Source organism: Panicum virgatum, chromosome 4N (genome assembly GCF_016808335.1).
Source record: "Panicum virgatum strain AP13 chromosome 4N, P.virgatum_v5, whole genome shotgun sequence".
Classification (NCBI taxonomy): Eukaryota; Viridiplantae; Streptophyta; class Magnoliopsida; order Poales; family Poaceae; genus Panicum; species Panicum virgatum.
Window position 1 is genome coordinate 35474429 of NC_053148.1, and position 11922 is coordinate 35486350.

General features: G+C 45.6%; 1 protein-coding gene across 1 annotated transcript; it reads left to right on the top strand.

Moving 5' to 3' along the window:
• Positions 1-9548: 9548 nt before the first annotated feature.
• LOC120670366 (berberine bridge enzyme-like Cyn d 4) lies at positions 9549-11328 on the top strand. The gene has a single exon (XM_039950446.1). The coding sequence runs from the start codon at positions 9578-9580 to the stop codon at positions 11141-11143; it is 1566 nt and encodes a 521-aa protein (XP_039806380.1). The 5' UTR covers positions 9549-9577; the 3' UTR covers positions 11144-11328.
• Positions 11329-11922: the final 594 nt, after the last annotated feature.

The following is an 11922-nucleotide window of genomic DNA, read 5'->3' on the forward strand; positions in this document are numbered from 1 at the left end:
TTGGATGAGCAGAACAAAAAGAAGATCACAATCAAGAGTTCTCTCATCTACACCAAGCCCAACCGGAGGAACAAAAGCAATAGCACCTCCTATGTGGTCAAGCAGAAGACTAAAGGCAAGGTGGTTGCTCACAAGGTTGGGAAGAAGGAAAGGAGTTGGAATCACTCTATTTGGGTGCCCAAGGATATCATCACCAATATGAAGGGGCCTCAAATGGTGTGGGTTCCAAAGGAGACTTGAAGCCCAAGAAAGGCTTCAAGGGATTTGGAGGCTTGGCTAACTAGAAGATGAAGGATTCAAGCTAAAGAAGTCAAGCTCGCATCTTGGACATTTGTTGCCCAAGTTCTCCATAAGGTAATAGTAGCTAGATTTCAATTCAATCATCATGTAGCTCCATTGCCCTTACTAGGATGTTTGCATTGCATCGCCTAGTGCTATATATGGTAGGTTGCTTGTGTCATGATCTAACCCATGAGCAATCTACATGGTTTGATAAGTGTGTAGAAAGCTACACAAGATTACCCTTCATGATACATGAACTTCATGATGTATGTATTTCATTTGTGTACCATGAGCACAAGCTATAGGGTAAACTTTCCATTTTTGTCAAAAACAATGTGCATACACTTGATTAGTGATTCAAACACTAAATGCACACATTTAGGGGAAGCTCATCCTATGGTTTGTGATTTTGGAGACTAACATGTTTACAAGTTTATCTTTTATAGTCTCTTTCAAGAGTTAACATTCTAAGATAATGTTGTTCACTCTCAATATGAATTAACTATTCTACAAGAGTGATTAGATAAAGTAGTGTGCTTTCATGCTTACACTTGATTAGTGTATGCATGAACTTAAATGATTAGTGTATCCATACACTAGACTAACTTAAAGCCATGCTCTATTGAACTTAAATTTCCATATCTAAGTTCATAGGCTATATGCTCATACATTTTCTCACCTTGGTGTACCAAGTGTTCTTCACTTCAAGATTTTCAAATTGGTATATGCAAGGTAACTACAATCCCCGGAGGTATGCAAGGTTCTAAAACTCATTCAATTGGTATCTTTATCAATTCTTTGTTATTATAGAGCTACCTCCGTGCATGATATGATCTAAGCTTTCTCATTCAAATGTCTAGTTGTGCACTTGATTTTCACATCATCATTTTGTGCCCACACTTTGTGGAAAGCTTAGTGTAAGGAAAATGGCCCCATTAGGCCATTGTTTTGTGATTTTGGTGATTGAGTGACACCGCAGTCAATGGGACTAACAAGTTTGTCAAGTGAACATTTCTAGATCCCAGGGATGAAACAAAAAGGCCAAGCAAAACTAAACTCGAAGAAAAAATTCAAAGAAATGCTGAATTGGACGAGTTCTGCAGATCCAGTGGCACCGGATGCACCGGTGACCATGCACCAGTCTAACAGGTTGGCACCGGATTAACCGACGCTAGGACACCGGTGTATTGGTCTGTGCAGAGATGAGGCAAGTGGAGAAGTTCAAGTAGCACGGGTTGAACCGGTGATACCAAGATAGAGGCATCGGTGTATTCACCACTCTATCCTTCAGAGGGCCTGTCAAGTGGCCGAGAAGAAGTTTCTTCAGCACCGGTTGAACCGGTGGTGCACCAGAGCAAAGCACCGGTGCAATTTCAAGTCAGAAGCTGAAGATTCCTTCAGGACCGGTTGAACCGGTGATGCACCGGTGCAATAGACCGGTCTAATCGGTGACCGCAACATCAGCTGTCAGAAGACCAACGGCTAGTGTAGAGGCTGTGAGTGACCAGTTGCACCGGTGCTCCCTCACCGGTCTAACCGGTGCCCTCGCAGAAAAGTGGCCTACGGCTACCAACGGCTCTATGGACTTGGAGTCCTATATATATGCCATCCCCCGGCCATTTGAAGATTGCTGGAGTTTAGAGACATCACACCCACATCCAAGAACACCTCCAAGCTATCCAAGAGCTTAGAGATCATATCTTTAATCCTTAGCACACATTTGAGAGTGTTAGTGCTAGGTTAGCTCTTTTGAGAGTGAGATAGCAAGGCCTTGAGTCTTTGTGCTATTGTTCTTTAGTGAACCAATAAAATATCTTGGTGCGCCGGCCCCTTGGAGTTTTGAGGCTCGTCGGAACGTCAACGACCCTCCGACTTGGTGTGGAGCGGCGTGGACGACCTTGTGCTAGGGATGTGGAGACTCCCATCCTTTGTGGAGAAGCTCCTTAGTGGAAATCAGGATCAAGGTGATCGTGGTGTTGATCACGAAAGAGACTTGATTGCCGAGAAGCGATACTCTTAGTGAGTGCTTCAACAACGTGGATGTAGGTGTGCCTTTGTGGCTAACCGAACCACGGGATGAACACCCGCGTCAAAAGTTTGCTTCCTCCTATCCCGCTCTTTACATTTCTGCATTTTATACTAGCAATTCTTGTGTGCCTTTACTTTAATAGAGTAGCATCTTGATAGGAAAGGCTATAGGTTGCTAAACTCTTTTGGAATAGGGGTTTCACACTAGAAAAGTCATAGTTGCACATATAGATAGCATGTTTTAGTTTAATAATGTGTAAAGTATTTGGAGCCATAACTTAAGGTTTTAATTTGCCTAATTCACCCCCTCCCCCTCTTAGACTAGAGCACGATCCGATCACTTTTAATTGGTATCAGAGCAGGGACACACTTCTCTCGCAAAGAAAGCTAATTTCATTAGCAATTTGTGTTTACCGGCTCACTCGATCGGTTAGTTTTCACCGCCTAGTGAGTTAGATCTTTGGGGAAGGGATGGATCCCTTTAGAATTACTCCACGGTTCGATGGCATGGGCTTCCAATATTGGAAGGTTTTAATGGAAGCTCATCTCCAAGCAACGGGCCTAAATATTTAGAGAGTAGTTAGTGAAGGAACTAAAAGCAATAGTCAACAAGAGAGACAATACGACGCCACCGCCAAAAACATAATCTTATCTTCTCTAAATGAAAATGTGTTCAATCGTATTTATTCTTGTGAAAATGCTAAAAAACTATGGGAAGACGATCATTGAGAACCATGAAGGCACAGAGGATGTTGCTAATGAAAGATATCATGTTCTCATTGATAGGCTTAATAGTTTTAAGCAACTTGATGATGAAAATGTCGAATCTATGTACTCATGATTGAACACTTTTGTAAATGAGATCAATTCTTTAGGTGTGAAGAAAATTGATGATACAGAACTCATTCGCAAGATCCTTCACTCAATACGGAGGCCGAACTATGATTTGGTGATCACCGTGATTTATGAAAAAGATCTTGATACCTTGACATCAAATGAAGTCCTCAACAAAATGGTCACCCATGAGCTACGCCAAGACATCAAACCAAAAGCGCCACCTTCTTCACCTACACATAGCGCACTTGCATGCAAGCAAGTCAAAAAGTTGAAGAAGATGGCCATCAAAGGTAGCTTAAGTGAAGAGGAAGAAGAGGAGGCATGCCAAAGGTCCTCAAATGATGAAAAAGAGCCAATGCACCCCAACCTCTACAAGAAAGTCAAAAAGATGATCAAATGCTTGAAGAAAATCAACTCAATGAGGTATATAGTCTTCCTCAAGGATGGGCATCACCATCAACTCATGAAGGTTGAGAAGAGGTTCAAGAAGAAGCAACAAAAGAAGGAGAAGAAGCCCAAACATGAAATATTTGCCATTTTTGGTGAATGGATTAGTGGTGGTGAGGAATCAAGCACAAGCTCAAGTGATGAATCAAACAAGAAATTCACCACCCGCACCAACATGGGATCATCATCAAACACTTGCTTTATGACCCAAGGTATGAAAAGCAATGTAAGTGATGATGACTCCGACTCTCCTTCATATGATGAGCTTCTTGACCTAGTCCATGAGCACCAAAGAGTAATTAAAAAACAAGCTCAAAAATGTAATGCACTCAATGATCTTAATGTTACTCTTGCCATAAATTATGATGATTTGTTGCGCAAATTCCAATTGCTTGGCAAGAAGCATGAAGAGCTCAAATTAAAAATTGAGAGCATTACAAAAATCACAAACTCTTTGGAAACTAAGCTTTCACCTTCTTGCATTGACTCAATCAATGAATCTAACCCTTGCAATGAGAAATGCTTTGAGGATGTTGTTGTAGAATCATCTGGTGATCTCATTGCCAAGGAGAATGATGAATTTAAGCAAGAAATACAAAGGCATATGAAGGACTTGGCTAGACTAAAAGAAAAGGGCATAGAAAGCAATGTCTAACCTTCTCAAGATAACCGTGATGACATAGTGAATAAACTTGAGAAGGGGTCCACCGTGACTTGCTTTAAGTGCCATCAAGAAGGTCACAAATCCAACAAGTGCCCTCAACCAAAGAAGAAGCTTTCGGATGAGAAGAACAAGAAGAAGCTTACAATCAAGAGTTCTCTCATCTACACCAAGACCAACCGGAAGAACAAGAGCCATAGCACCTCCTATGTGATAAAAAAGAAGACAAATGACAAGGTGATTGCTCACAAGGTTGGGAAGTATGAAAGGAGTTGGAATCACTCTATTTGGGTACCCAAGGATGTCATCTCTAATATGAAGGGGCCTCAAATGGTGTGGGTTCCAAAGGGGATTTGAAGCCCAAGAACGGCTTAGGGGGATTTGGAGGCTTGGCTAACTAGAAGATGAAGTATTCAAGCTAAAGAAGCCAAGCTCGCATCTTGGATATTTGTTGCCCAAGTCCCCCATAAGGTAATGGTAGCTAGATTTCAATTCAAGCATCGTGTAGCTCCATTACTCTTGCTAGGTTGCTTGCATGTATTGCATCGCGTAGTGTTATATATGGTGGATTGTTTGTGTCATGATCTAACCCATGAGCAAACTACATGGTTTGATAAGTGTGTAGAAAGCTACACAAGATTACTCTTCATGGTACATGGACTACATGAGGTATGTATTTCATTTGTGTACCATGAGCACAAGCTATATGGTAAACTTCCCATTGTTGTCAAAAATAATGTGCATACTTTTGATTGGTGATTCAAATACTAAATGCACACATTTAGGGGGAGCTCATTCTATGGTTTATGATTTTGAGACTAACATGTTTGCAAGTTTATTTTCTGTACTCTCTTTCCAGAGTTAACACTCTAAGAGAATGTTGTTCACACTCAATGTGAATTAACAACTCTATAAGAGTGATTAGATAAAGTAGAGTGCTTTTATGCATATTGAGCCATGCTCTAATGAACTTAAATTTCCATATCTAAGTTCATAGGCTATGTGCTCATATATTTGCTTACCTTGGTGTACCAGGTGCTCTTCTCTTCAAGACTTTCAAATTGGTACATGCAAGGTAACTATTCCCCCGAAGGTATGCATGGTCTTTGACTCCTTCAATTGGTATCTTTGTCAATTCTTTGTTACTTTAGGGCTACCTCCGTGCATGATATGATCTAAGTCTTCTCATTCAATATCTAGTTGTGCACTTGATTTTCACATTATCATTTTTGTGCACACACTTTGTGGAAAGCTTAGCTCATGTCATGCAAGTTTCGTGATTTTGTGATCCACCTTAGTAACTGCTCAATTGGTATCTTCATTGATATTATACAAATAGATCATGATTCATGGAACTAACTCCCTAGGCTACTAACTTTTCTTTTGAGCTACATTGTGTTCGCAAGGCCTTTTTAGGTGGTTTGATTCCAAAAGGGGAGAAGTTTGCAAGCGGCTTTGGCCATGGGGGAAGTAGCAAATATGGGAAAAATAAAGGGGGAACGATGGATTTAAGGGGAGGCCAAGTTGACATTGGATGATGGTAAACATCCAAGCAAGTGTAAGTGGTTCAATTTTTCAATTTTTTGCAAAATTTATGCTTTCTTTGATTGTGTTGTCATCAATCACCAAAAAGGGGGAGATTGTAAGGAAAATGGCCCCATTAGACCATTGTTTTGTGATTTTGGTGATTGAGTGACACCACAATCAATGGGACTAACAAGTTTGTCAAGTGAACATTTCTAGATCTCAGGGATGAAACAAAAAGGCCAAGCAAAGCTAAACACGAAGAAAGAACTCAAAAAAACGCTGAATTGGACGAGTTTTGCAGATTCAGTGGCACCGGATGCACCGGTGACCTTGCACCTGTCTAACCGGTTGGCACTGGATTAACCGATGCTAGGGCACCAGTGCATTGGTCTGTGCAGAGATGAGGCAAGTGGAGAAGTTCAAGTAGCACGGGTTGAACCGGTGATACCAAGATAGAGGCATCGGTGTATTCACCACTCTATCCTTCAGAGAGCCTGTCAAGTGGCCGAGAAGAAGTTTCTTCAGCACCGGTTGAACCGGTGGTACACCAGAGCAAGGCACCGGTGCAATTTCAAGTCAGAAGCTGAAGATTCCTTCAGGACCGGTTGAACCGGTGATGCACCGGTGCAATAGACCGGTCTAACCGGTGACAGCAATGTCAGCTGTCAGAAGGCCAACGGCTAATGCAGAGGCTGGGAGTGACCAGTTGCACCGGTGCTCCCCAACAGGTCTAACCGGTGCCCTCGCAGAAAAGTGGCCAACAGCTACCAACGACTCTATGGACTTGGAGTCCTATATATATGCCATCCCTCGATCATTTGAAGATTGCTGGAGTTTAGAGACATCACACCCACATCCAAGAACACCTCCAAGCCATCCAAGAGCTTAGAGATCGTATCTTTAGTTCTTAGCACATATTTGAGAGTGTTAGTGCTAGATTAGCTCTTTAGAGAGTGAGATAGCAAGGCGTCGAGCTTTTGTGCTATGGTTCTTTAGTGAACCAACAAGATATCTTGGTGCGCCGGCCCTTGGAGCTTTGAGGCTCGCCGGCAACGTCAACAACCCTCTGATTTTGTGTGGAGCGGCGTGGACGACCTTGTGCGGGGGACGTGGAGACCCCCATCTTTAGTGGAGAAGCTCCTTAGTGGAAATCGGGATCAAGGTGACCGTGGTGTTGATCATGGAAGAGACTTAATTGCCGAGAAGCGATTCTCTTAGTGAGTGCTTCAACAACGTGGAAGTAGGTGTGCTTTTGTGGCTAACCGAACCACGGGATAAACACCTGTGTCGAAAGTTTGCTTCCTCCTATCCTGCTCTTTACGTTTCCGTATTTCATACTAGCAATTCTTGTGTGCCTTTACTTTCATAGAGTAGTATGTTAATAGGAAAGGCTATAGGTTGCTAAACTCTTTTGGGATAGGGGTTTCACACTAGAAAAGCCATAGTTGCACATATAGATATCATATTTTAGTTTAATATTGTGCAAAGTATTTGGAGCCATAGGTTAAGGTTTTAACTTGTCTAATTCACCGCCTCCCCCTTTTAGGCTATAGCACGATCCGATCACTTTCACTTAGCTCATGTCATGCTAGTTTTATGATTTTGTGATCCTCTTAGTAATTGCTCAATTGGGATCTTCATTGATATAATACAATTGGATCATGATTCATGGGACTAACTCCCTAGGCTATTAACTTTTCCTTTGAGTTCTATTGTCTTGCAAGGCCTTTTTAGGTGATTTGATTCCAAAGGGGGAGAAGTTTAGGTCAAAGCAAAAAAAGTATGGATAAAAAGTGTGAGTAGCTTTGACAAAGGGGGGGGGAACAAATGGGATGATGGATTTAGGGGGAGGCCAAGTTGACATTGGATGGTGGTAAGCATCCAAGCAAGTGTAAGTGATTTAATTTTTCAATTTTTGCAAAATTTATGCTTGCTTTGATTGTGTTGTCATCAATCACCAAAAAAGGGAGAGATTGTAAGGAACATGGCCCCATTAGACCATTGTTTGTGATTTTGGTGATTGTGTGACAACATAATCAATGGGACTAACAAGTTTGTGAGATCACATTTATATGATTTTTAGGTTCCATGGATGATGTCCAATTCACCGTTGAGATGTGTCCAATCCACCACTAAGACGCCAAACCATAGTGAAAAAGCAGAAAACAGTAGCACCGGTTGAACCGGTCTAACCGGTAGGCTTCGGATACACCGGTGCTCTATCTCCGGTGCAATAGGCCTTGCTATGCTCAGGCCACGTGGAGAAAGTCAAGTGGCACCGGATACACCGGTGATGTCAAGATTGAGGTTTCGGTGCAAGCACCATACCATCACTCAGAGACGATGTCAAGCAATGGAGAACAAATGGTTTAGGACCGGTTACACCGGTGCCTCACCGGAGCAATGCACCGGTGCAATATCGCGGAAGCTGAGGAGAAAAGGTTCAGAACTGGTTGAACTGGTGCATCACTGGTGCAACGCACCGGTCTAACCGGTGGCTTTTGGAATGCAGTGTCATAAGGCCAACAGATAGTTGCAGGCCGTGAGTGACCGGATACACCGGTGCCCCACCACTGCTCTAACCGGTGCCCTGCGCAGAAAAGGTCCAACAGCTACAAATGACTCTATGGACTTGGTGGGCTATATATATACCATCCCCCGGACATTTTAAGGTTGCTGGAGTTCAGAGACATCACACCAACATTCAAGAACACTCCAAGCCATCCAAGAGCTTAGTGATCATATCTTTAGTCTTTAGCACACATTTGAGAGTGTTAGTGCTAGGTTAGCTCTTTAGAGAGTGAGAGAGCAAGTCTTTAAGCTTTTGTGCTGTGGTTCTTTAGTGAACCAACAAGATATGTTTGTGCGTCGGACCCTTGGAGCTTTGAGGCTCACCGGCAACGTCACGACCCTCCGACTTGGTGTGGAGCGGCGTGAATGACCTTGTGCGGGGGGACGTGGAGACCACCATCCTTTGTGGAGGAGCTCCTTAGTGGAAATCGGGATCAAGGTGACCGTGATTTTGATCACGGAAGAGACTTGATTGCCGAGAAGCGATACTCTTAGTGAGTGCTTCAACAACGTGAATGTAGGTGTGACTTTGTGGTTAACCGAACCACGGGATAAACACCCGTATCAAGAGTTTGCTTTCTCTTATCCCACTCTTTACGTTTCCGCATTTTATACTATTTTCTTTATGTACCTTTACTTTCATAGAGTAGTATTTTGATAGGAAAAGCTATAGGTTGCTAAACTCTTTTGGGATAGGGGTTTCACACTAGAATAACCGTAGTTGCACATATTTATAGTATATTTTAATTTAATAATGTGCAATTTAGTTGGAGCCATATGTTAAAATTTTAAGTTGCCTAATTCACCCCCTCCTCTTAGATTAGAGCACACGATCCGATCACTTTTACCCTATTTAATTATTGTCCAATCAGATGGACGTAGAATATTTTTTTATGAAACACTGTAGAGTATGTTAGAAGTAGACTATGTCCTAAATCAATATATATAGCACGCCGCGCTTCGTTGACCTGTCAGGCGGTGTACCATTTTCTGAGACCCTCCAGCTCAAATGGCTTTCCTTCGTGCCGCGACTTCTCCATTTCCATACGTGCTCAGATGCTTCTGCAACGTGCGCTCCGTATTCCTAGGTAGGCAACAATATTGTACTGCAAATCCTAGCTGGAACTGATGCGCTACTTTGGCTTTAAATGGACGCAGAGGAGCTCACTAGCTCTAGAGCCCACAACATCACAAAGCACATCGTGCAAGATCAGAGCAGCAAAAATGGCCGTGCTCCGACTCCGAGCATTGGTGCTCGCCGTTTGCCTCGTGTGTTTTTACGCCCCCGCCCCGTCCTGGGCCGCCGCCGGCGACTTCCTCCGGTGCCTCTCGGCATCCGTGCCGAGCCAGCTCCTGTTCACCCCCGGCTCGCCTTCCTTCAGCTCCGTCCTGGTGTCGTCCATCCGGAACCCGAAGTTCCTCACCCCCGGCACGGTACGCCCGCTCTGCATCGTCACGCCCATCAACGCCTCCCACGTCCAGGCCGCTGTGCTCTGCGGCCGCCGCCACGGCGTCCGCGTGCGGGTGCGCAGCGGAGGGCACGACTACGAGGGCCTCTCTTTCCGGTCCGTCCAACCCGAGGCGTTCGCCGTGGTCGACCTCGCCAACCTCCGCTCCGTGCGCGTGAACCGGGCCAGCGCCACCGCGTGGGTGGACTCCGGCGCCACGGTCGGCGAGCTGTACCACGCCGTCGCGAAGGCGAGCGGCGACCGGCTGGCCTTCCCGGCCGGCCTGTGCCCGACCATCGGCATTGGCGGCCACTTCAGCGGCGGTGGCTTCGGCCTGCTGCAGCGCAAGTACGGCATCGCTGTCGACCACGTCATCGACGCTGTGCTGGTCGACGCCCAGGGTAGGTTCCTGGACAAGAAGGCCATGGGGCGTGAGGTCTTCTGGGCCATCCGCGGCGGCGGGGGCGAGAGCTTCGGCATCGTGCTGTCGTGGCGGGTGAGGCTCGTTCCCGTCCCACCGAAGGTCACGACGTTCATCGTCCCTGTGTCCGTCAACGACGGCGCCGTCGACGTCCTGACCAAGTGGCAGGAGATCGGCCCGGCCCTCCCGGATGACCTGTTCATCAGGGTGGTGGTCACGAACGGGGTGGCCACCTTCCAGTCCCTGTACCTCGGCACGTGCGACGCGCTCCTCCCGGTGATGCGTGGCCGCTTCCCGGAGCTCAGGATGAACCGCTCGCACTGCCGGGAGATGAGCTGGGCCGAGTCCGTGCTCTACATCTACGTGGGCAGCGGCAAGCCCGTCCCCGTGACGGACCTGCTGAACCGGACCACCCTCATGGACACATCCAACAAGGCGACGTCCGACTACGTCCGGCAGCCCATCGGCAGGGACGTGTGGGCGGAGATCTTCACCTGGCTCGACAGGCCTAACTCGGGGCTCATGATCCTGGACCCCTACGGCGGCGAAATCAGCGCCGTGCCGGAGGCGGCGACGCCTTTCCCGCACCGCGGCGGCGTGCTGTACAACATCCAGTACATGAACTTCTGGGCCGCCGGCAACGACGGGGAGCCGAACGTGAGGTGGATCAGGGACTTCTACGCGTTCATGGCGCCGCACGTGAGCAAGAACCCGAGGGAGGCCTACTTCAACTACAGGGACCTCGACCTGGGGAGGAACGTCGTCGTGGGAAACGTCAGCAGCTACGAGGCCGGCAAGGTCTGGGGCGAGAAGTACTTCAAGGGAAACTACAAGAGGCTCGCTCTGGCCAAGGGCAAGATCGACCCTGACGACTACTTCAGGAACGAGCAGAGCATCCCGCCTCTTGCGAAGAACAAGTAAGCTGAAATTGTCACTGATCTAGATGTAAGCTGAAATTGCTTCGCAGTTTACTGCATCGCATTGTATCTGTCTGTCGACGCTTCAAATCCCTTTTGAGACTGTTTGTACAATTGTACTACGACCTCTTGTTTGTGCTTCAAACCTCGCATGAGCACTGATGTAATACATTTTGACAGAACACGCCCTAGGACACTTTCTTAATAAGGACAAGATTACATACACATACACGATCAGGAAAACCTGAACCAGAAAGAGTACAATAGGAACAGATACCGCGAGAAGTAGAAAAAAAAATAAATAACACATACTTAACTTTGTTTTTAGATAATGCAAAGAGTATCCAGCTTCAACCCCCTCGTCGAGGGTGTGGGACGGAAAATGGCAACCAGAAGGGGGCAAATGGGAGCCTTCAAAAATTCTCTTCAAAAAGCTGACTCTAATTCACAGCCTAAAACACTTCTCTTCTAATCGCCAATATAACTTGAGTCAACTGGTGACATGTTTATCCTAGTAACGATTAGGAATCCTGAACACAAGGCGGAAGCAACACGGAAAGCACAGCGAAGAAAGATTTACACCAAAAAGGAAGCTAAACTACCTATAAAGCACCCTAACTAAGCATGGACAAATTAACTTGAAAAGGTAAGAACAAAAGCTAATTAAAACTAGCTACCTAACCATGCAACGAATTCATAAAGACTAGACTAGAAACAACCCGCGGCAACGGGCCTTTGCTAAGCTAGCGTGAATACCGTATGTGCGCCCACGTACATATCGGT